Source organism: Gymnodraco acuticeps, unplaced genomic scaffold (genome assembly GCF_902827175.1).
Source record: "Gymnodraco acuticeps unplaced genomic scaffold, fGymAcu1.1, whole genome shotgun sequence".
Taxonomy (NCBI): domain Eukaryota; kingdom Metazoa; phylum Chordata; class Actinopteri; order Perciformes; family Bathydraconidae; genus Gymnodraco; species Gymnodraco acuticeps.
This window is the reverse complement of record NW_022989843.1, coordinates 3761816-3784911: the sequence shown is the minus strand read 5'-3', so window position 1 is coordinate 3784911 and position 23096 is coordinate 3761816. Positions and strand designations below refer to the sequence as shown.

The window sequence follows — 23096 nt, the reverse complement described above, 5'->3', positions numbered from 1 at the left end:
TCATGTATTCTCTTATTTTTTTTATAACTATAATGATCATATAAACGTGTGCCTCGGAAATAATTGTTTACATTAATGGTGACCAAAACGTTTGAGACCCACTGAGATAACACTGAGAGTCCTTTAGCTCACTGAGACTCTCAGTCTGACAGGAGAGGACTCTCCTCCACTTTGTTGTTAAAAAAACTCCTTATATCCGTTAGCATAGCTCGCTAGCACCAGAAGCTAACATCAACGATCTCCGGTACCGGTGCGCTATCTCTCTCTCTCGCTCACGCAGGCACACAAAATGACTCGTTCCACACACACACACACACACACACACACACACACACACACACACACACACACACACACACACACACAGAGCGAGCTTTAATGAAACACAGAGACCCAGACGTAATAGTACTGTATCATATTATTTTCGAATCAATAATTTTTCAAAATATGATTTTTTTTTTTTTTTTTTTAAAATCTTTTTTTTTTTTTAATAACCATTTTTTCCTCCTGGTCTCTCGCGCCCCCCCTGTCATGCCTCTGCGCCCCCCTGGGGGCCCCCTGGGGGGGCATTAGTGTGTGTGTGCGTGGGTGTGGGTGTGTGTGTGTGTGTGTGTGTGTGTGTGTGTGTGTGTGTGTTGTGTGTGTGTGTGTGTGTGTGTGTGTGTGTGTGTGTGTGTGTGTGTGTGTGTGTGTGTGTGTGTGTGTGTGTGTCAGAGTTCCCGTTAGAATATTTTTTCGCCGGTCAACATGTCCGTTAAAGTTTAAATCTTCCGGACAAAATGAGAAAAGTGCCGGTCAAAGGTATTCTTTGTTATTTATTGAGCTTTAAAACAAATTGATATGATTCAATATTAAACTAATTATAGTAGATTAACTACATTATTCAAAAGTGAACAGTAATTTACAATAACACGGGAATAATAAACGGAGCGCTCTCTCCCTCTCCTGACAGCCCGTCAGTATCATGCAGCTCGCTGATCAGTAATGAGTGACCCGACAGTGAAACTAAACATATCTATAACTAGTTTAGGTAGTTTGAGAGGTCATTAAAATAGCTACGTGTGATATTCTAACCTGAAGTGTGTGTTTTGTTCGCTCACCGCTGATCATGCAGAGCTGCGTGTCGACTCGTCAGCAGCAGCTGATCTCTCTCTCCCGTCAGATTAGACTACTCGCGTTTATGTCCATATCGATCAGATCCAGCTAGTTCTAGCTAATGATAGGACTACCTGCTTATTAAAAGACACCTAAACAATAAGTGTCGCTATGCAACCGGGTGAGGCCATAAAGTATAGCGCAGCATTATGCATTTGTTTACATGCCCACCGGAACCCCGAGGCATTACCAACAGATCAACGCACAATCAACCCATACAGGAAATCTCTTTCTCCATATGAAGTGTTAGACATTAGACTATTCTTGTCTGTCACATACTCTTTTGTCTGTCACATAAATGGTGCAAGTTGCGCAACTGATGTGGTATTGCGCTAAGCGGAAATTATTTTTGAACGGACACTTTGACCGGAGAGATTTAGATTTGCCGGTCTTCAGCATATTTTACTGGTCGTAGTCCTTAATTACCGGCTAACGGGAACTCTGGTGTGTGTGTGTGTGTGTGTGTGTGTGTGTGTGTGTGTGTGTGTGTGTGTGTGTGTGTGTGTGTGTGTGTGTGTGTGTGTGTGTGTGTGTGTGGTGTGTGTGCGTGCGTGCGTGCGTGTGTGTGTGTGTGTGTATGTGTCACCCTGTCTGAGCTGGCTCTGTGTCCTCTGCTCTCATATCTGGGATGAAGAGCTGTGTACCATCCATCAGCTCACAGCTGTGACTTACAGCCTGGCGGTTGGTCAAGGTGACACACACACACATACACACACACACACACACACACACACACACACACACACACACTGTCCTTGCATGTTCATCCTCATGACACACACAGCACTTCTGAACATCACTGAATCCTGACTTGGCGAAACATAACATGTGTCAAAACTAATTCACTTATTAAGTTACAGAGAATCTAAATCATGCAAATTTAAGTTGAAGGAAAACACCAATGGGATGTCCCGTTGGCAAATGTATGTATGCCCCAGGAACATCAAAGGTCATGGGTTTAAATGTGGTTAACGATTTATGTCTTTCCCTGTTTCCCATGTGTGCTCTCTTTCCCCACCATATGTTGGGTAACAAAGCATAAAAACAGCTGTGGAAAAGTAGATGAATGGGTCATACTTTGACACATAGAAATACTCATAGCTGCACACTTTTTATGGGGTTATGAGTACGTTCACTATGTAGTCCTTATTCTTGAGTATTTCCAAGGCCAACCACTTTCTAGTGGACACTCAACATCAATAAATCTCAGTTGAATAATTGATTATTTAATCAAGATCGATTTTCAAATTGTATAGAAACTAAGACATGGTTGAACATAGTTTGCCCTCAGTCTGAAAAATGAATTGTTTGTCATCATGTCTGTCCAGTTAATGTACCTTTTGCAGCTGAGGCTTTGTGAGGAGGTTGGCTAATTTCTGCTATCCGGGCCTCGGCAGAGAGGGTGGTCGAACACTGAGCCAGAGCAGGACTGGCCATCTGCAGAGAGTTTTTTGTGTGGCTGGTCAAATAGTCGGGCTGTATTCACAAACACTGATATAAAATGAACCCAAAATGTTTCATGCTGCGGGATAGTGCAGCTTTAGGCCTCACCTAAAGAGTCTAGCGTAGTTTGCAGCACTTTTTAAAGATTTATGAATGAACATTTTAACTTTCCAGCTTCAACAAATGAGCATTTCCTCTAAAAGGAAGGAACAAGGACGAAACAACACTATATCAATTTCACATTAACTCTTTAAATAGGTTCAATACCTTCAAGCTGTTATAATTGTCCATTTCAAAGGAAAACACATGTCAAGTTTGATTCAAGCACTAAAATATTTTCTTAATTATATATTTATTTATCGAACTGCCTGGATTGTGAGTGCACTTATAATGTACTCAATTTGGACATTTTAAAACATAATGAAGTATGTTCTCAAAATTAAAATGGCTATTTCCATCTCACACGCAGGTTCACCTTCATCCCTGCCTGTGCTGACGTTGTGTGGTCCTCGGTGGGACACACACACCCTGCTGTTGTTGCCATGATGCTGCTACTCTATATTTAATTCAGACCAAACTACTCTGTGTTGTAAATAATTGCACGGATAACCTGAAGCCATAATCACATGATGTGTGACGAGGTGAAGGTAAAGAACAGGCCATCTGCTCTGCCTGGGTGCGGCTGAGCCAACACACACACACACACACACACACACACACACACACACACACACACACACACACACACACACACACACACACACACACCGTATGTATAAGGGCCAGCAGGCAACACACACACACACACTGTCAAAAATCAATGCACACCCAGACAACAAGCAGCATTATCCTGATTTAATCTGTATCTCATTTAAAGGTCCCATGTCATGGCCATTTCTACTGATCATAATTCCATTGTTGAGGTATGCCAAAATAGATGTATACTGTGCAATTTTCCAAACTCACATTGGTTTCTCATACAGCATCTCTGTAAAGTATGTGTATTCACCGGTATTCACTCTCTGCCCTAAACGGCTTGTTGGAGCTCCTGCCCCCCCCCCCCCCCCCCCTCCCTGTGAGCCCAGTGTGCTCTGATTGGTCAAGTGACGTGTAGCTGCTCGTTGCTGTGAGGAGCAGACAGAGCTTCCGTGATAGCGATACAGATACAGCGAGAACAAGCAAAACTCATCCTCAGCACACACAAACACTCACAGCCGAAGTAAAAACAGCAAGTGTGGCTTGATATTGAGTAAGAAAAAGGTTTATAACGCTGTGAGAATGGGTCTGCGGAGAACATTTCTCCGCGATCCCAACGTAGTAGCCCGAAAAACGTTTACTCATTTAAACAGTTGTGGTAGATACCTTGTTTGTTTTAAACATCATAAATACACAAACAACAATGAATACTCAGGTTGTGTACCCAAATCTCCTGCTGGTCCAAACAAAGTGCCCTACGCTGTACATATCCGGCATGAAACGCTGAAAGGTTTGGGAAGCTTTGTTTTGTGAAAGGCTGGCAGAGGCGTGGCCGGCTCTGGGTATCCCCACGTCAGAGTACCCAGGAAGTAAACAATGGAAAATGAGAAATCTCCAACGAGGCGTTTTGGGGAGGTCTTTTCTGTGTTAGAGTTTTACTCGCTACAGGGTGTACTTTGAGGGGTTTTGACTCTGCAGACCGTGTACAAGCATAAAAACCTTCATAACACACAAGGGTAATAACCGGAAAAGCATGTCATGGGACCTTTAAACTGTAAATGACCTGTATATACAATTTAAACAACATAAACAGCATGCAAATAACTTAAGCTGATGTTGCCAGTTACTTTTTGCTTCAATGTCATGCTTTCAGCTATATGAACTACACTCTCAGAAGCACCTTCATATAATACTAGTATTCTTTATTTTATCAAATATAATCCTTTTAGGAAAAGTTGAATAACATTTCTTAAAGAAAAACCATGCATACATTATTTTCAGCATTGGTCCATTTGAAAGATCTTGAAAGACAACCTCACAATAAGATTCAAGCCTAAAATGACAAATGTTGTTAATAACCAAACCAAAATGTTTGAACTCTAGAATATCCTTTACAATATGCATATGTAAATATTCAGTGACTGAGATAGCAGACAGCCTCTATATGTCCTTCAATGCTCTTTCTTCTCGCCCTTCACCCTCCAACAGTATCTAGATACATTCTTTCTTCCTCCCTCATCACCTTCCCCCACCAATGTTGCATCATCTTGCATCTTTGCTCCCCTCCACGCCCCTGCACCCTGCTATCAAATCCCTGCATCTCTCTCCTTCTCCTGCCTATCAGCTCAGCCACCAACCTGTCACTTAAACCTTCGAGCTATGTGACACAGCTGCCGGATATCTGTAACCTCTATGCATTCACACACACAAACACACACAAAAACACACACACATGTGATGGTCCCCTGCTGCCTTTCTGGACTATAATCAGGAGGGTCTCAGCTGCATGTCTGGCCATCTTTTCTCTGAGGTCTGTGGGGATCAGTCAATCCTCCAGGGCAATGGGTTTCTGCTACGTGTGTATGTTTGTGAATTTTGCAGCATTAAATGCATTCTTTTTTAACCTAAACCAGTTGATTGGGGACAGCTTGTCTAATTAGGGACAAAGCTGGTGTCCTCAATTTGTTGTCACTGCAGCTACATTCAGTGCAAGCTAAATCAGTGTCGCTGCTGTCGGTGGACCTGTGAGACATCACATCAGTGAGGTTTGATCCCACCTCAGCCTCTCTGGCTGATTCAATATAGGGTGTGTGGAAGGTAATAAACACATCTCATGACCTTGCACTTTGCTCTTTGTACAGTACAGTGAGCTGAAAGAAGCTGAACTGTGTCATAGATCCGAATTGGTTGATATTCTTCTGTTTCATCGCTATTAGCCATACCTTGCTCATTTAAAGGTCCCATGTCATGCTTTTCCGGTTATTACCCGTCCCCTTGTGTGTTATGTAGCTTTTTCTGCATGTAAACGGTCTGCAAAGTCACAAACCCTCAAAGTACACCCTGTAGCGAGAACAACTCTAACACAGAAAATACCTGTCTATGCTGCTGAGAGGTCACGTTTTTTTTTACAATTACGGAATGATCTGAAAGCAGTCTGTCATTTTGACGGATTAGAACAAACTCGGAACAGCAACAAAGCTTCCCCAGTGAGGCACCGGTGTTATGCCGTGTTATGCATGCCCGCCAAAAAGGAAATGATACCGTTTCCAAACCTAACTTTGGAATACAAATCATTGAAATGTCTGGGAGTTTTTTGCTTTACGCTGTGCGTGCTCCCGCGAGGTACAGTGGGCATGCATGACACAGCATAACACCAGCGCTAACAGTTCACGAACATGCGTCGTCGTCCCCCTCAACAGTTCATGAGCGTGCTTTCTCTCTCTCTCTCTCCCCCCCGTCAGAGTTGTGTACAGAGTAGGGATGTGCATCTCCATCACTGAGGCCGATGCGATGCGCATCTCGATACGTTGCCACGATACGATACATTAACGATACATTTGAAACACCAGGCGTTGCGATACGATACGATTCACCCCTGTTGCGATACAGTTCGATACGATTTGATTCAACATTATGCGATACGGGGCGATTCAACATGATGCAAAAATAATGATACTTCAATATGGTACGATAGAGGATTTTTGTTTTATTCCTTACATTAAGCAAATCATACATTAACAAAAAAGTGCTTTACATATTTGGTTCTCTCTACTAGTGCTGCACATCCCATCATGCTGTTTATTTTTTACCTTTTTTACCTTAAAAAACTCTCCAGAGTACAGTACAATTGTATAACACCTCACAGTTAAACAATTTAAGGATGCATTGTCCATGATTAACAATGTGCAAATAACAACTACCATAGTGCAATGCCCATACAACTGCCAGCCTGATGTGCTTAACACTGATTCATAGGCTCACCAGTGAGCAGAAAGCAGTGGTTTCTATATGAACAATACAAAATACAAATAACCTTTCACAAACAGGTATTTCATAACTGCTTACAATTGTAAGGAAGACATTTAAAGTATTATTGGCAGTCACAGGCTGCTGTAAACTGTTAGAAATTAAAATCAATGTTTTAATGGCATAAAGTACCTTAAACATACCGTCAGTTTAAATGCTGTTTTATACTGAAAAACCAGAAGTTCTTGTGCACAACCAGTTGTTAAGCTTTTATTCTGAAAATCCTTCATCTCCGGTTAGCATTTAGCATGAGGCTAAAATACCATTTACTATAGAGGTGAATTTAGCAGCGATATGATATGATGTTGCACACTGAAACCTACTGATGTCAACACTACAACTATAGACGTTGAGATATTATTATTGTTGAATATTAAATGAAGGTACAGTTTATTTGAGTACGTTATTGTTTACAGATGTGGGTAGCATGTGACAACATCCGGAACGGCCGGAAACCAAACTGCCGTGAAGTATTTCCTGTATTTTTTGGAGTATTGATTACAGCGTTTAGAATGTGTTAAATGAAAAGTCATGAAAGAGTTAAGGAGGAGAAAATGCGTGTTTAGATATATATTGAATGTACAATGTCTGTATCCTCTGATATGCGTAACAACGGACATTAAAACGTGGAGAGCCGGCCCACAGGGAGGAGCCAGCAGAGGATATATAAACAGCTGGACCAGAGGGGTTCGGTCTCTTTTCTCTGCTAGCGAGAGCCAGACCACAGCTGCTTTTCTGACTGATCATTCTCATGTTTGTAACATTACCACGCCATATTTTTAATTAAAGTACCCATTTGAACTTTCACAGAGACTCAATTAGTCTCCTTTTTTAAAGCTTCTCTCCTGGACGCGAGATTAACCAACACAGATAACACAACTAAACACCACCCTCTCTGACATAACACCTCACTGAGTGATTTAACTCATGTCTAACTTTGAGGTTTCTCTTTTCAGCCGCAGGCCCCATGTCGCCTCTTTATGTGCGTCGCTAAGTTCCTCGTACTACTTGTGTACTTTAAAGCGGCACGGCATTGTTTACAATTTGCGAGCGATTTTTCAATTTGACCGTCTTTCTTTAAAAATCCGAAGTGTTGCCAAACGTTTGATTTGTAGGTATTTTTCGGTGCGCAGTGTTTCTCTTTCTCTTCGACTTCCATGAGACTCTCGGCCGCCGTAGTGCGAAGCAAAGATCAGAGCTTGTCTCTGCTGAGTGCTGACCAAGTATGGAGGTTATTCCCTATCTTTATTCAAGAGCGTGGTATTTAAATTTGAGAGCATACTTTTGTATTTATTTCCATCAAACCCTGTCCTCACACTCAAATAGTGCCTGCTTGCACTTAGATGTGCTCTGCTTGTGCTCAAACTGTACGCTTGCACTCAGATATATTGCTGTTTACATATTTTTTCTGCTCTCAGATTTATTCTGTGCGCGCTCGAAACTTTAGTGCAACAATCCTGTAAAAATCTCTCAACCAATAGGAGGCCAGGTGTCCTTGCGGGTGCGTTCGCTTTACTTATTACAGCGTCCCGTAAGGGCGGTTACTCTTTGGTTTATAAACTCCCGCCCTCCAGGGCTTTATAACATAACATGTACTTCACTTCGCTGTACAACTTTTGTTTGTGGGGGGGTAAACACACTTAGTATATGTTTATAAAACGGACAAGTCAAATCAAGCAATCTGATGTTTCTTAGCCGTGATATAATGAGCGTATATCCCGAGTATAATTGTAGTTACTTTTCACAAATCAGTATCCCTCCGCATCTGAGAACCGTTACAACTGTTACATTACGTCCGTTATGAAACTAACTAACTAGGCTAACTAACAAAGCTTAAGATGGAAACATTTAAGGTTAACTTCGACCTCCGGGTGGCCTTACTATGGAGGAGTGGATTGAGAAGTGCCTATCTCCAGAAAAAAAAAGCACCTAAACGACGTCTAATATGTTCTCTAGCTGTTATTGTTGTTGCATAGCAACATAGCACCTCGCACTATGTTCTGTGCAGAAGGCAACGGAGGGACTATTTTATTTTGAACATCATTATTTAATAATAAAAACTATTTAAATTGGAGTGTGTATTTTTCTTTCACATTGTCAGCCACACGTGGTAACCGTTTTATAAATGCAATAGCTCACTTCAGGCCGTGATATACGAATATCTATACAATATGGGGTTGTCGACACTCCGCTTCGCGTCGGGCCGAACCAAGCCGTAGCACAACAGTGCTGGAGCAGAACAACAGTCTGGAGGAAGAAGTGGGCCGGTCGGAAAATTCACTAGCAATCCCCCCTCCCCCCGTTGACAATTTACTAGAAATAACGAGGGCCAGTCGAGATTCCCGGGCTGATTTTTAGTGCCAGTCCGCCACTGAACGTAGCTATTATGTAAGGTGCTGGTATATATATACTAACTGTGCTTCCCCCCCCCCAAAAAAAAGTTGTAAATCAAACAAGTGAAGTACATGCTATGTTATAAAGCCGTGGAGGGCGGGAGTTTATAAACCAAAGAGTAACCGCCCTTACGGGACGCTGTAATAAATAAAGCGAACGCACCCGCAAGGACACCTGGCCTCCTATTGGTTGAGGGATTTTTACAGGATTGTTGCACAAAAGTTTCGAGCGCGCACAGAATAAATTTGAGAGCAGAAAAAATATGTAAGCAGCAATATATCTGAGTGCAAGCGTACAGTTTGAGCACAAGCAGAGCACATCTAAGTGCAAGCAGGCACTAATTGAGTGCGAGGACAGGGTTTGAGGGAAATAAATACAAAAGTATGCTCTCAAATTTAAATACCACGCTCTTGAATAAAGATAGGGAATAACCCCCATAACCAAGCGGCAAACTGTGGGGTAGAGTTCTTATTATACATCCATGGGTAGAGCCGGGAAGCCAATACGGAAGTGCCACACACTGCAGTTCATATATTGGCCGATAGGCGATGGCTGCAGAAAGGAGCAATTTCCATAGACCCCATGTTAAAATGCCCAATTTTACAGCAGAAAAAAACATGTTTCTACCTCTGGCTCCATACGTTTTATTATCGATATAGTTAGATTCCACCTTCATGATTATGGATCTGTGAGTGAATTGTTTTCTAACGCGACCCTTTTATTTATATTAGGTCTTAAAGTTTGTGCATAAATTAGGGCGTGGTCACATTGAGTGACGGCTCTGTGAAGTGACTGCCACTGTTAGCTTCTTGTCTCTCTGCTACCTGTTCCGTGAAGCTAGCTGTAAGAGAATATTTTAATCTGATCTTGATTATAGAGTTTCTTATCCTTTCTTAGTATCTGTGATATTGCAAACATCTTTGTATTAAAGTCAAAGCTCCTCTCTGTAAATTGAGGTCACAGGTCAAAAGCTTCTCCCTCTTTCCTGTGGGGGAAGGGTCCCTGCCTCCATGCATTTTGCGAGACAAACAGATTATTGTCTCACATCTGCTATTGATTAGGTAAAACGCGGGTTTCTGATAGCACCGCCTCTTCTCATGTTGATGCGTGCTGTGTTTTCTTTGTGTCAGAGATGGCTTGGTAGACCACAGGGATGTGTGAAACTAAGAAATCTCCCCGGCTGTATTAAATGTACTCTTAAATAAACTCTCAGTGCTGTGGCTAAAAGACGATCCAGACTCCTTCATTCCACCTCAACATTGCAACACAGAAGTTTCCTTCACACTAGCTACAGGGAATCTGCCTGCTCAGCTCATCCAGGAAACACAACTTGTAGCCGGCCGTGGTTGTTTGTTCTTCATGCTTATATTTCGGACTATTGTGACTCGCTCTGCGGTTAAAACAGACGGTGCATGAATGCGGTAAGTGAAATTCGAGTGCTTTATTTATGTGTTAATGATTTTAATCAGCTACGTAATGAATGGTAAGGCTTGGGTTAGCATGTAAGCTAGTGGTAGCTACATCGGTGCTAACGATGCTAATCGTAGCCTCCAAGTTAAAATCATAGACTGTATATAGAAAGGTTAAAACGAAATAGACAAGTGTTAAGCGTTAAGTGGGATAATACTGTTGAACAAACGGCTTCTGTTTGAGGTTGATAAAATAAGGTTACATCCTTGTAACTTAGAGATGTTTTATTATGTAGGTAGGAACTGTATGCATCTAAGGTTAATTTAAATTGGCTATGCTCAAGTATGTAGACAAGCTAATGTCGAAGTAGTGTATGTGAAATCAACCTCACAATAAGATGATTACTTAGATATTACAATATGGTTGGTTGAGCTGGAGTTCATTATCGAGCTTACACGTTAACATCACAGTCATCTGAAGAACGAACCCAAACCTTGTTGTTTTTATTAATTGCATTACCAAATGGGTATCAAATAAACAGTAAGCATTGGTAACACAACTTCCAAAGTTACAGTAAAATAAAAAGGACCCTGACTCGGACAATACACAATCCAACATGTTCAACAGAAGAGAATCAGTTATATTGTTTGTACACATGGTACTTTACATATATATATATCTGTTTGTTTAAGGTGTCCAGGTGATGCAGACAGGCTGGACCAGAGAGTGAGAGACAGAACTGGACTCCTCACAGCAGTGAACTTCAGCTCAGGTACAAAGACTCGTTTTTCATACTGTACAAAGAATCAAGAAAGATATTGGTTTAAATGAATGAAGTATTGACTTGAATACACTGATATACATTCCATTAAACAATACTAAATACTAGATCACCTACACATCAGTTAAGTTGAGGGTTTTTTCCATGCAAAAAGTTACATTTAGATATTTAGCAATATGACTGTCAGCTTTCTAATTTAATGTATTGAAGGCAAAGATATTTAACACAGTGAGAACTGCTACTATTTATCTCTCAATATTGTCTGTAAAAAACGTGGTAAAAGTTATTCTTTCAGTGAGACAACAGAGCAAGCTTCTACAGTTGCACTACGTTTTGTAACAGTTCAATATTATTTTGATAATAACATATATTTCAATGTTGATGAACTTCATACTGTTCATTCATAATCTGATTGTCTTTGTAGCTCACTGTTAAAATAAAAAATAAACATTACAATTACAAAATAATTATATCTACAGCCCCTAAACACACAAACACACCGCTTTCATAAATAACACACTTGTTCTGCAATAATATGTTTTATGTTTCCTGTCATTTTTCTTAGGAAAGGACATGCCTGAAAGACACAACATTTTCTCCTTCTCTGAGGGTCAAGAAGAACATCCAAGAGGAACATTCAAAGCTGATGTTATGAGATTTTAAGACCAGTACAGGACATTCACTAAGAAACTACTTTTATTGTAAAAACAGTCAGCTGATCGAATGCAGCTATTTCCACATCTACACTCCATCCGCTGATTATTTCTATTTGCCTCACTTTATGAGCTTCACATCACCTGTGCCTTGTACCGCAGAGTTTGCAACGTCACAAATAAATGGGGCCAATCTTCAGTCAGATGTGAATGTGTAATCTAACATTTTCAGTAAGAATAATGGACAAAAGGAGTGCAAATACAAATACAATTTATTGAAATGTGAACCAAAAGTTAATCAAATGTTTTAAATAAAAAGCACATATGGACAGAAGGTGTAAACCTATTAAATGTATAAGTAAACACATTTAGTCAAATAAAGTGACAGACTAGGCCTGTGCAGTTGGTATCAGCTTTGCCCAGCATGGGCGCCTTCATCAGCCCTGGTCCTCCTCGCAGAGGAAAGACCCTCAGTCCTCTCCAAACCAACAGACAGGACGTCCATCACACGGAGGTTTCTCCCTGAAGTCTCTGCAGCTCTCTGGACACCATGCTGTCTCAATCCGTCCACACCATAGACTGTATATATAAATGGACGTAGTGTCCGTGACGTCACCCATAGGATTCTGCAGAGTTGCCGTGAAGCCCTTAGTAGGCGGAGTCGGCCACTAACGGCTCGACTGTGACGTCAGAGTCTAATCCCGCCTGCTCCAAATAAGGGCAAAGAGGCGGAGCCGAGGCAGGACCTGCTGCCTCCGAACTGGAAGTAAACAGAGCTAGCTCAGGCTAAGAAGCTAAGCTAACATGAAATACCAGGGTTGCCAACTCTCACGCATCTGGCGTGTGACACACGCTTTCACTCTCAATCTCACGCTCTCACGCTGCCCAAACTATTATCACGCCAAAAAACAAGAATACCGAAGACTAGAAACGGTTTTGAAAACTGTTGTGACGTAGTGATCGTCTTCTCAATAGAACATCTTTGATAATGTCTTCTGGCCAATCAGAATCAAGATAACGGCGTGGTGTTGTTGCAGGAAGTCCCGACGGAGAATACTTTTACTGTAGTACATCTCTATACGTCGATACAACATTACGTGTTGATTTAATGAAATAAGACCCCACGGTTTGATGATTGATAGGTGTGTGGGCTGTCTTTCATTTTGACACACAGAACAATGGGGGTTATCCACCCTTATCCACAATGTAAAGTAATTCACACAGCCTCTTCCCTCTTCTCTCTGTGAGGAGCAACAGGTTCAGCTTTCAGAACACAGTAACACAAAAACTAAAATGGCATTCATTTTTTTAAATATGTCGTGTAGTAATAGATTTATTTATTTTTCTTCTCAAGAGAGTACCAGAGTGTGTATTTTATGTTAGTATTTCAAAAAATCTTCTGGGGGAGAATCCCCCCAGACCCCCCTGCAGGGGTTGGGTTTTCAGCATGTCAACTCTTTCACCTGTGGGGAAATTGCAGGATTGGCTCCAGGTCGCCCTTTTTATTTACTATAAGACAAATGTGCCTTTTTATTTCATACAGTTCAATTTGGATTGAGACAGGGAAATAATCTAACCCTCACGCGTGGCGTTTCACTGTCAAGGGGAGCGTGTATGTAATTACAATGCAAATACTGACTTGAGCCCCACCACTGTATGGGTTAGTACGGTGGCCCTGAGAGGCCAGGGTGCTGCAAATAAAAGAACGCTGCAAATTAAAAAAACGCTGCAAATAAAAAGAAACAGAAACGCCGTGCAAATAAAAACGCCGCGATGCAAATAAAAAAGCCACAACGGAAGTGAATTACCGGGGACTATTATTGCTGATGCACATGCGGTTTTTTATGCGAGAGAAGAAGAAGTCTGGGGGATCTCCAGGAAACATCTCTTGGGTAAGTTTATAATGTTAAAGTTACACAGGATGTAGATAATATCTGTCGCTGCCGTATTTATAACTTTAAATGACGTTATTTTGTGTGTGGGAGCAGATTATGTGTGTAGTGTATAATGTTAGTGTATGTAGTGTATAATGTTAGTAGCTTTGATCAAAACTGCAGAAAGCTATTTTGAAGTTGTTTACTTGTCTGTGAAAACTGATTCTGATTCTGCTCGATTTATCCGTGCAGCTTGAACCGTTTTAAATCTAGACTACCCCACACACACACACACACACACACACACACACACACACACCACACACACACACACACACACACACACACACACACACAGTATTATTGCATGTTTAACTGCCTGAGGCTTGTCTTGCCCTTGTCAGTGGGGAATGTCGTGATTAAGACACACTTGCAATCCATGTTGGGATATTCCTTGTATTAAGCCAGCGTTGAAAGTAGTACTGATTAGTCTTTCCAAATGTGTTCGTGTTATTTACAAACTAGTGCAGTGCACGTTCGGGGCATGGCCGTTCAGAGCTTGTGCCCGTACTAAGCGGACCGATTGTTTGGCTCCCATAATTGCTGCTTGCAATGTTGTCCGGGGGGCGTACCCGATCGGAGCGCGTAGATTCGTCAAAAATAAAGGTTTAGAAAAATTAATCCCAAACAATTCTAAATGAAGGATGCACATCATCGTGCAATCCGCAAGCCATATACGAAAGTTTAGATCGATCTGACAAACAGTCAGAGAGATATGCGAGACACACACACAGACATTTCTTGCTTTATAGATAGATAGATAGATGTTCATGCAATTGAAGCGCAAAGCAACCTAATGATACTTTATTTGTTTTGTTGCAGGTCATAATGTATTGTCCTTTTTGTGGACAGCAGCAGGCTTCTAAATCAGCCTTTTGCTGTTCATGTGGCAAGGACATCAAATTCCTGTGTGATGTTGATAAAACAGGCACAAGTGGAGGTAATTTAAAAAAAAAAAAAATTTGTATTAGGCTTAGGCAATGTACACTCTATATCTTATGAGTATGGGTGAGAACACTATGTCTCTCTGTTCTTTGTCATTGACGATTGATTGGACTCTTATTTCAAGCAGAGGCTACAGGAAAAAGCACACTGGAGTTATTTCGGACTTTCCGGAGTGTAAAAGAGAAGGAGAGACGAGCAGGTTTTAAGAAAAAAAAAAACACCATCAAAAGACAACCTGAAGGTTGTGAAGGTACATTTTTTTGCTGAGATATACTAATAATTTGCCGACAGTCCATTCTGTCATGTATTTATAGTGTCACTGAACTAGTTAACAGTCGCCTATTTCATTGTTTCTCTGTAGATTTCAGTAGGCCTTATGAGGCTGAAAGATGGTGTACTGAAGACTGTAAGAGGAACAGTACTTCCCCTTTTGATGCGGACGAATTGCAGAGAGCTGCTGAGCAAAAAATGAAGACCTTCGACAGAAATGTACATGGCGGTCCCTACGTACTGCTCTACCCTGACGGTACAAAGATAACTACTATACCAGGAACAGAAGTACCCTTCACTCTAAACGAGTACAAAGAAGTAGTGGGGAAGGCCTACCAACGTATCACACTGTACATTTGTACAGCTGAAGATTTCTTTACATCTTGTAAGTAATTGTGAAATGAATTACCAACCAAGAAGAGCTTTTTTTAATTGATTTGTTTGTCAAGGAAAGCACTCTGTTGTTCTGAGTAGTCTAAAATCCTCTTATACCTGTTCTTGTATTTCACAGCTCAGGAAACCAGCTCTGAATCCAACTCATCGGATTCAGAGGTGATCATCATGAGTCCAACTTCTGCAGAATTCAATGCAGATGATACATTAGTGAGTACTACATTTGTTGTATCTTAGATCGCTTATATTATAAATTATATCTGGAAGTGAAAATGTTTCTAGATTTCACATAGAAGGCATATTTTTACGATGAAACATGTCCCAAAATAGCATTTTAAATTGCGGTAAATGTTGCAGCGTCCTGGCCTACACATATTTTACAAACTTAAGAAAACAACTTTATTTAGTGCAGATCCCTGCAAAATCACACCATAATAATTTGTATGTTTTTCACTGAAAGTGATAATGTAAGAAGGATCATTCCCCCTGTCGCAAATCACATACACTATCAGTCAGAATAATATAATTCAATATTTATGTTCAAATGTGTTAAGTTCTGTCAAATTTGAAGTGTCACACTGATATATTGTTTTTTACTTCCAGGTATGGGAACCTGCAGATGGAGAGTCAGGCACTGATTCAGCAGCTCCGGTAATTGTGGCTCCTAAACATTGTCTATTGTTCACATTCAGCCTTGTCTGAAAATATTGTCACACAATTAATGTCTTAAACTACATGAAATAATGTGTCACACTGACCCAGAGATCCACGTTTGTGTACATTAGAATAGTCTTTTCTTTCTAAATCAGCCCTCTGATAGCCATGATTTAAAATACTTCAACTTACCTGTCACAAACCATGGTTTGTGATTCAGGTCTTATTTTCTGACTTACAAGAGGGCCCAGGAACATCAGGAGGTGTGCTGGAAACTGCGTGCTATAGGTATCATACTTTCCTTTCTACAATTCAAGTATGTTTTATATGAAAACATCAACAATGTAAACTTGTGTATGTCAATTTCTCAGCAAATATACTCAGCTGTATGCGCCCATTGTAATAGAGGATAAGGATGACTCAGACAGTGTTGAGTGCAGTCATGACATTCCAGAGGATACAAAGTAAGAGAAAAGTTACCCTTACTTCAACTGTGGTTGTTATTTTTCCTGATCAAAAATGTGTGCTATGGTGTACCATTTAACATGGTCATAATTTATCTGATGACAGGGTGGACCAGCAATCACTTTCTGAGATAACTGCAAACCTGGCCCTAGAGATTGACCATCGAGCTGTCAGCAGATTTAACATCTGTCGCTCGAACATCTGGGATGGAGCAGTCAGAGGATTCAAAAGGGCAACATTCTCAGAAAAGAAAGACATCCTGGTGAAATTCTCTGACGATTAAGGGAGGTTTGAGGAAGGTCTCGATACAGGTGGCCCCAAGAGAGAATTCCTCTCCCTTCTCATGAAAGAGCTGAACAAACGGCCCATATTTGATGGACCTGTGGAGAGCCGCTACCTGGTCTACAATTCAACAGGTTCTGTTTTGTGTATAATATTTTAAAAGAACCCATATTTCAACCTTGCAGTGTTTTCAAATATGGAAACTGATTTAATATTTCTTTATTCTGCATTATCTTGGACAGCTATCAGAGAGGATGAGTATTATTTAGCAGGGAAGATGATTGCTGTGTCCATTGTGCATGGTGGACCTGGTCCTAATTTTCTGTCAGAGGATCTGGTCAGCTACATCTCAGGGCAGAGCAGTTTCAAGGCATCTGTCGGAGACATTACAGATGAGGAGATAGGGAAAGTCCTACAAGAGGTATGAGAAGGGTGTGAAATTCTAGAATAGGTAAAGAGAGAGTTTTGTCCACTTAAACCATTCTTTCAAGATATACTTCTGGCATTACCATTTTTTATAATTACGTGTCATATTTGAAATGTGTGGGACTCTGTTATCTCTTCTTTTAGATTCAGAATTCACCCTCAGTGGAGATCCTTCAGGACTTGATGATACGGAACAGTGCCATGTTGCAGACTGCTGGGTGCTTCAGACATGTCAGGTCATGTGAAGAAAAAAAAAATGATTGTAGAGGATTACCTGAAGTGGTACATAATCCACAGGAACAACACTGCAATCGAAAGGTAGGTTTTTGTATTTCATTGTTATTGCTAAAATAATTATGAAAAACGTGTTGCTGTTGTCCCATTTTCTTGCTTACTTACTTCTACATGATGCACATGTATCTTTGCATGCATCTTTTAATTGTATTTTAGATTCAAGGCTGGACTTGAAAGTTTGCAGTTTCTGACAGCTCTGCAGCAGCATCCGACGGTTCTGACCCCTGCTCTCTGTCATGCCGATATGAAGCTGTCTGCTGCAGAGATGGAAAATCTGTTCCAGCCTGAATTTAGTCAACAGGGAAGCAACAGAAGGGCTCAGGAAGAGAAAGCTATGAGTTACTGGGCAGACTATCTTCTCGATTGTGAAGGTTAGTCAATTTGCTCTTGTCTGATTTTTATACACACGGATTATAAAAAGTTCCGGTGTTGATGTAGATAGTATTTACTGTCAATTGATTCCAATGTTCTCTACTTTTTAGAAAATGACAGCTCAGTGACCTTGGAGGAGGTGTTAATGTTCGCTACAGGTGTGCCATGTGTGCCTCCTGCTGGTATGAGTCCTCTGCCACGCCTTCAATTCCTATGTTCTACAACGTCAACATTCCCAATGGCAAATACCTGTGCCAACATTTTAAAGCTTCCTCTTTTGGACACTTATGGTGCCTTCAAAGCCAACATGAACTTTGGCATTAATAATTCCCCCGGCTTTGGGTGCCTTTAAACAATTAAATAACTTGTGGTAAAAGTTAATGTTGCCACACACAGTCCGTTGTTTTAATGTTGCGGTCTGTCCGACCAAAATGTTGTGACGTAAGAGAGATGTGAGTATTTTTCATGGCAGATTTGTCCTATTTCATATCTAACATGTGAACAACACCACACATTTGTATTGTATTGTTATTGTATTCTCGTTAGGTAGGTAAGGTAGACCGTGGTTAAATCAAGAGTTCAGAACATGTTAAGATGTTTTACAAATATTTACATAAACAGTAAATAAAGACTGCAAAAGGCACCTTGTCGTGCAAATGTGCCAATTTTGTTTTGGCCATTTGATCATGTTTTTACATGGACTTTGTGAAAGAGTAAAGCTGAATGACTCTTCATTAAATGGTTTAAAAGTGTTTCATTTTAACGTAAGGACTTGTTTTCTACGTATAGCATATATGTTACACACTCGCTACAAAGATGACACGGCTGTAGCTGGTTCACAAGATTTTATTCTCAGATCCACTGTGAAAACAGAAATAACAGTAGCATATGTGACTGATGCAATGAATGAATGTTATTGTTGATTCATCAATTTGTTATGGGCTGTGTCTGAAATCACTCACTACTCACTATATAGAATTCCCTATAGTGTGAATGAGAGTGATTTCGGACACGCCTTGGTCTTTAAAATGTCAGAAAGTGAAGCCTCACAGAGAACAAATTAATCCAGCAAATATTCACATTTTAGAGGCTGGAACCTGCTTATATTCAAAACAAAATTAAAATCAATTACCAAAATATTAGGTGTATAATTTTCTGACAATCGACCATTCAACTGATAACACGGATGTAACACTAAACATGTTTTACAAAATACATGAATATGCTGTATGTTTATTTAAACAAAGAAAGGTTTCAGTCTAATGACTTATGCAAAGATACAAGCTGAATATTTCACTGGACTTATCTACTCAGAATTGCAGCATTCTAAATAATATTCAACCTACATTGGAAACTTGTACACACAAAAAAGGTTCTGGGGGGCTGGTGGGGCAATGTATTCTACACTCCAGATATGTTTTTCATGGAAATGTAATTCTGAACAGCAGCTGTCCAGTTCACTGGTGGAGCCAACCCACTCCGTCTTTGCAAGTCCACAAAATGCATCTCCAGATTCTCATCGCCACACAAATTGTACTGGGATGATGCTTGCATGATGCCATCAAAGTGGTGTAGGGCTTCCCAGGACACTGGAAATCCACACTCCCTTCCGCCAAACCTAAGACCAGTCATAAATTGAAACATAATGAGTCAAGTGATTACAAATGGATCATTTAACCCCCCCAAACATGCTAGATAAGCATTATAACTAAAACTCCATTGAGTCAGTTCTTCGTTAATTAAATCCTAAACAAAGAGCTTTGACTTGAGAAGTTAATCTCAGGTTGACAGCAGCTCTTTCAGTCAAATATGGTCATTCTACTCACTTTCTAACACAAGGTACTTTTTGGAATTGAGTAAGATAAATCGACAGAATAGCTTTGGACATTTTCTGATTTAGGTTGTGTTGGAATCCATTTTTAGTCGTTTAAGACTTGAAATCATTTTTGAAATAATGAGTTTTCAGACTAAATGAATCACGTTATTTATCAAGTGACAAACTTGTCATATTGGGCTGATACACCAAATTATATGAAGTCAGATATATTTTAAAGTAATATTACCAAACAATTTCAATACAAACCTGTGAGGCAGGTGGTACATGGCATCAGGTTTACCTGATGGACACTGAGACAGGCGAACAGGTCGGATGGTGTGGTTGTTCCACAGCTGTCTGTACTCATCGAGGTCTTTTTGTAAGATGCCCAAAAACACATATCGCAGCAGACACTTGTGCTCATGGCTCCCATTGAAGAGGTGCCTCTCTCTAAGGTCACTGAAGAGCTCGATCCAGAACTGAGTCCTAATGGTGGAATTCAAAACTTTTGTATTTCATGAAAAAAAGACAACTTCAAGTAAAAAGTCACAATATTTTGCTAAAAAGTCACAATATTTCTAGAAATGTTGTACATTTCTTGGTGCGCTCCTACATTATTTCATTTGGGAGCACATAAACTCCCTTGGGAAAATGTTAGTGTACAGCTCTAATGTAATTTCACAATTTTTTCAATTGTTTTCATCCAGATAGATTTAAAGTATTTGGGCACCTCTGTACTATATACACACACACACACATTCTTGGACCTGACCTTAAAAGGCTATACCTTTGCTTTCTGAAGAAAGACCACCAACTCTCGATGCGCTGGTTTGCAGTTGAGGTACCATACATGTGACTGAGGGCTCCTGCAAAATCATCTGTGTGTTGAGATCGTAATGTGCAGTTAATGGCTGCCATAGTGCCGTTTTCAGTTCCACAGTCAGTGCGAAGGCGGGCTGGAAGTAGTCCAAACTCCGATACACACTGCAGGTAATACTGCGCAATGATGCCCGGATCGTTGTTAGTGCTGCCACTCCTGAGCCACATAACTTTCCTTGAAAAGCCGTCGATGCAGCCACTGATGGCAATACCAAAGGGTTTAAGTTTATCATATCCATCAGCGTGCCACACTTGGTTTGGTCCTGCTGTGACGTATCCCCTTCGGACAAACCTTCGCCTGGAACGAAGTTGAACACCAGATGGATCCAGTCTGGAAATCGTCTGTCTAACATCCTCCCTTTTTACTGTCAGGTGATACTTTTGTTGCAATGTCTGCCACATAGCTCTGTAACCCAACAGCCGACCCGAGCCTCTCAGTTCATGTGCAACAGTTTGGTGTACAGTGCCAATGGGAGTGTAGTCTGTCCTTGTTAAGCCAGCGTTCTGTAGCCTCCTCTTTAAGGTCCTCAGACTAAGAACAATGTTGTGTCTTTTTTCTAGAAAATCAAGTATCACTTCATAAGCGTGTCCCTCTGTGAAGTACTTGTGGATGAGGCCTGCCTCGATTCCTTCATTCGATTCTGTGACTTAAGGGAAAAGACAACAGTGTCATTAGGAATGAAACTTAATAAGAACAAAATGAAAATGTATCAGTAATGAGGAAAATACCTGAACTGTTTGATGCATAAGTGTATGTTTTCAGTATGTTCAATTCGTGAACAATTCCAGACATGAGGAGCAAAAAATAAGAGAAATAAACAGGCAAAGGACAAAATATTGGGTTACTTACATAATTGGTAAGGATAAAAATACATATCAATCTAGAGGTAGCGAACAAAAAGGTACCCTTTTAATGCCTGTATTTGTGCATAAACGCATCAGAAGGCTCAACCCTCACATGAAGGAGCACATCATTGGTCAACTTTGGTATTTCACCTGATTTTTTTACTTGTTGGCATTTTTTTTTATCAGTAGTTCTAAATCATGTTGAAATTGCCATGACTGACAATAATATGTGTATAGCATATATTAAAATGGCAACAAATCATATACAAATAAGACATTATCACTGTACTGGTGAAATTCTTGACTTTTAAGGAGGAGCTTACCATCTTCGAGAAAGGGAGCCAAACATTCAATGTTGCTGCCACAGGAGCCGCAAAACCTCCCAAAACACCCACCAGTCCCACAATATGGACAATACATTGCCTGTGGAAAAGGAGCAATGTGAATGTTATTCATTTGCAATGAAGTAACAGCTACTTGGTAAGCTATTGCAGCAGGTAATGTTACCTGCAAACAGCTGACACTAATTTAACAGCAGATATCAGCTGCAATCACTTAATATATGAACCATGCATCCATCTACAATGTCAAAATACATTAAAAAAAAAGAAGAAAGATTTAAAGCCAGTAAACTTCCCAAAGGAAGCACGTCTTGGACAGGATAGAGACCCTTCTCTATCTCTAAGCAGGATAAGAGACCATCATTTATCTCTAGACAGGCACATTTAGATGACATGTTGATGGAGTCAAGATTGACTACAGGATGTTAGTGAAGATCTAATATGTATTCAATATAGGGCTGGGCCACGATTAAAAGTTTTAATCGCGTTTCCTGCGATTAACGCGCTAATAACGCGTTAACTTGCCCAGCCCTAATTCAGTAAAAGTTGTTCCTTCAGAGCATGTTGAGGAGAGGACCCGAGCTCGTCTGTTTAATAAAGGCATATTCAACTTACTTTGTGTGACTTAGCATCATATTTAAGTCCCGGTCGGCTCAGATCCGTTTGTTTAGAAAACAGCTAACGTTAGCAGATAAAAGTAGCTATGTTCTACTAACATTATACACTACACACATAATCTGCTCCCACACACAAAATAACGTCATTTAAAGTTATAAATACGGCAGCGACAGATATTATCTACATCCTGTGTAACTTTAACATTATAAACTTACCCAAGAGATGTTTCCTGGAGATCCCCCAGACTTCTTCTTCTCTCACATAAACAAACCGCATGTGCATCAGCAATAATAGTCCCCGGTAATTCACTTCCGTTGTGGCTTTTTTATTTGCATCGCGGCGTTTTTATTTGCGCGGCGTTTATGTTTCTTTTTATTTGCAGCGTTTTTTTAATTTGCAGCGTTCTTTTATTTGCAGCACCCTGGCCTCTCAGGGCCACCGTAGATTAGCCCTACCATAGATTACCCAACACAAATACTCTCTCGCAACTGCCGACCCGTATTGCGCAAGCGCAGATCTAAGATCCAGTAGAAATGATAAAAAAGTAAAAGTCTGCTGCTTATTGTTCTACTAGGCCAAAATAGAGTGTGTTAATTAATATATTTGGCAGTTTGGAGTAAGTCTGTAGATTTGTTTGTGTGTGTGTGTTTCATGTATAGGCCTCTCACGATAATTAATTTTGTTGGATACATTTTACCGGAAATTATTGCGATAAACGATAAT

At 40.4% G+C, this 23096-nt stretch overlaps 2 protein-coding genes across 10 annotated transcripts; one reads left to right on the top strand and one right to left on the bottom strand.

Annotated features, from left to right (window-relative positions):
• Positions 1 to 13519: 13519 nt before the first annotated feature.
• On the top strand, positions 13520 to 18625 carry LOC117561369. Of its 4 annotated transcripts, none has more exons than XM_034238697.1 (10): positions 13520 to 13730; positions 14595 to 14712; positions 14845 to 14967; positions 15079 to 15372; positions 15499 to 15590; positions 15984 to 16031; positions 16277 to 16322; positions 17352 to 17525; positions 17658 to 17872; positions 17984 to 18625. In XM_034238697.1, the coding sequence occupies exons 1-8, from the start codon at positions 13665 to 13667 to the stop codon at positions 17450 to 17452; spliced, it is 888 nt and encodes a 295-aa protein (XP_034094588.1). In that variant the 5' UTR covers positions 13520 to 13664; the 3' UTR covers positions 17453 to 17525; positions 17658 to 17872; positions 17984 to 18625. The 4 variants fall into 4 exon arrangements, with proteins under 4 accessions (XP_034094588.1, XP_034094581.1, XP_034094607.1 ...); XM_034238690.1 differs by having other exon boundaries at positions 14842 to 14967; XM_034238716.1 differs by lacking the exons at positions 17658 to 17872; positions 17984 to 18625 and adding exons at positions 16406 to 16498; positions 16605 to 16915 and having other exon boundaries at positions 14842 to 14967; positions 17352 to 17478.
• Positions 18626 to 18701: 76 nt separating this feature from the next.
• Positions 18702 to 22814, bottom strand: LOC117561334. 6 transcript variants are annotated; one of them, XM_034238660.1, is made up of 6 exons: positions 22589 to 22814; positions 21738 to 21837; positions 21298 to 21302; positions 20462 to 21215; positions 19957 to 20175; positions 18702 to 19491 (listed from the first exon to the last, which is right to left on the bottom strand). In XM_034238660.1, exons 2-6 carry the CDS (start codon positions 21761 to 21763, stop codon positions 19275 to 19277), a joined length of 1221 nt encoding a protein of 406 aa, XP_034094551.1. In that variant the 5' UTR covers positions 21764 to 21837; positions 22589 to 22814; the 3' UTR covers positions 18702 to 19274. The 6 variants fall into 6 exon arrangements, with proteins under 6 accessions (XP_034094551.1, XP_034094531.1, XP_034094561.1 ...); XM_034238640.1 differs by lacking the exon at positions 21298 to 21302; XM_034238670.1 differs by lacking the exon at positions 21298 to 21302 and having other exon boundaries at positions 19991 to 20175.
• Positions 22815 to 23096: the final 282 nt, after the last annotated feature.

Excerpts from the sequence above, each read along its gene's own strand:
- LOC117561369 (XM_034238690.1), top strand. The coding sequence starts at position 13,665 with ATGCACATGCGGTTTTTTATGCGAGAGAAGAAGAAGTCTGGGGGATCT. Across the intron at positions 14,713-14,841 it reads TAAAACAGGCACAAGTGGAG|CAGAGGCTACAGGAAAAAGC; the intron begins GTAATTTAAAAA and ends TCTTATTTCAAG. Across the intron at positions 15,591-15,983 it reads TCAATGCAGATGATACATTA|GTATGGGAACCTGCAGATGG; the intron begins GTGAGTACTACA and ends TTTTACTTCCAG.
- LOC117561334 (XM_034238640.1), bottom strand. The coding sequence starts at position 21,834 with ATGTATTGTCCATATTGTGGGACTGGTGGGTGTTTTGGGAGGTTTTGC. Across the intron at positions 21,216-21,737 it reads GGCTCCCTTTCTCGAAGATG|TCACAGAATCGAATGAAGGA; the intron begins GTAAGCTCCTCC and ends TTTTCCCTTAAG. Across the intron at positions 19,492-19,956 it reads ATGTACCACCTGCCTCACAG|GTTTGGCGGAAGGGAGTGTG; the intron begins GTTTGTATTGAA and ends GACTGGTCTTAG.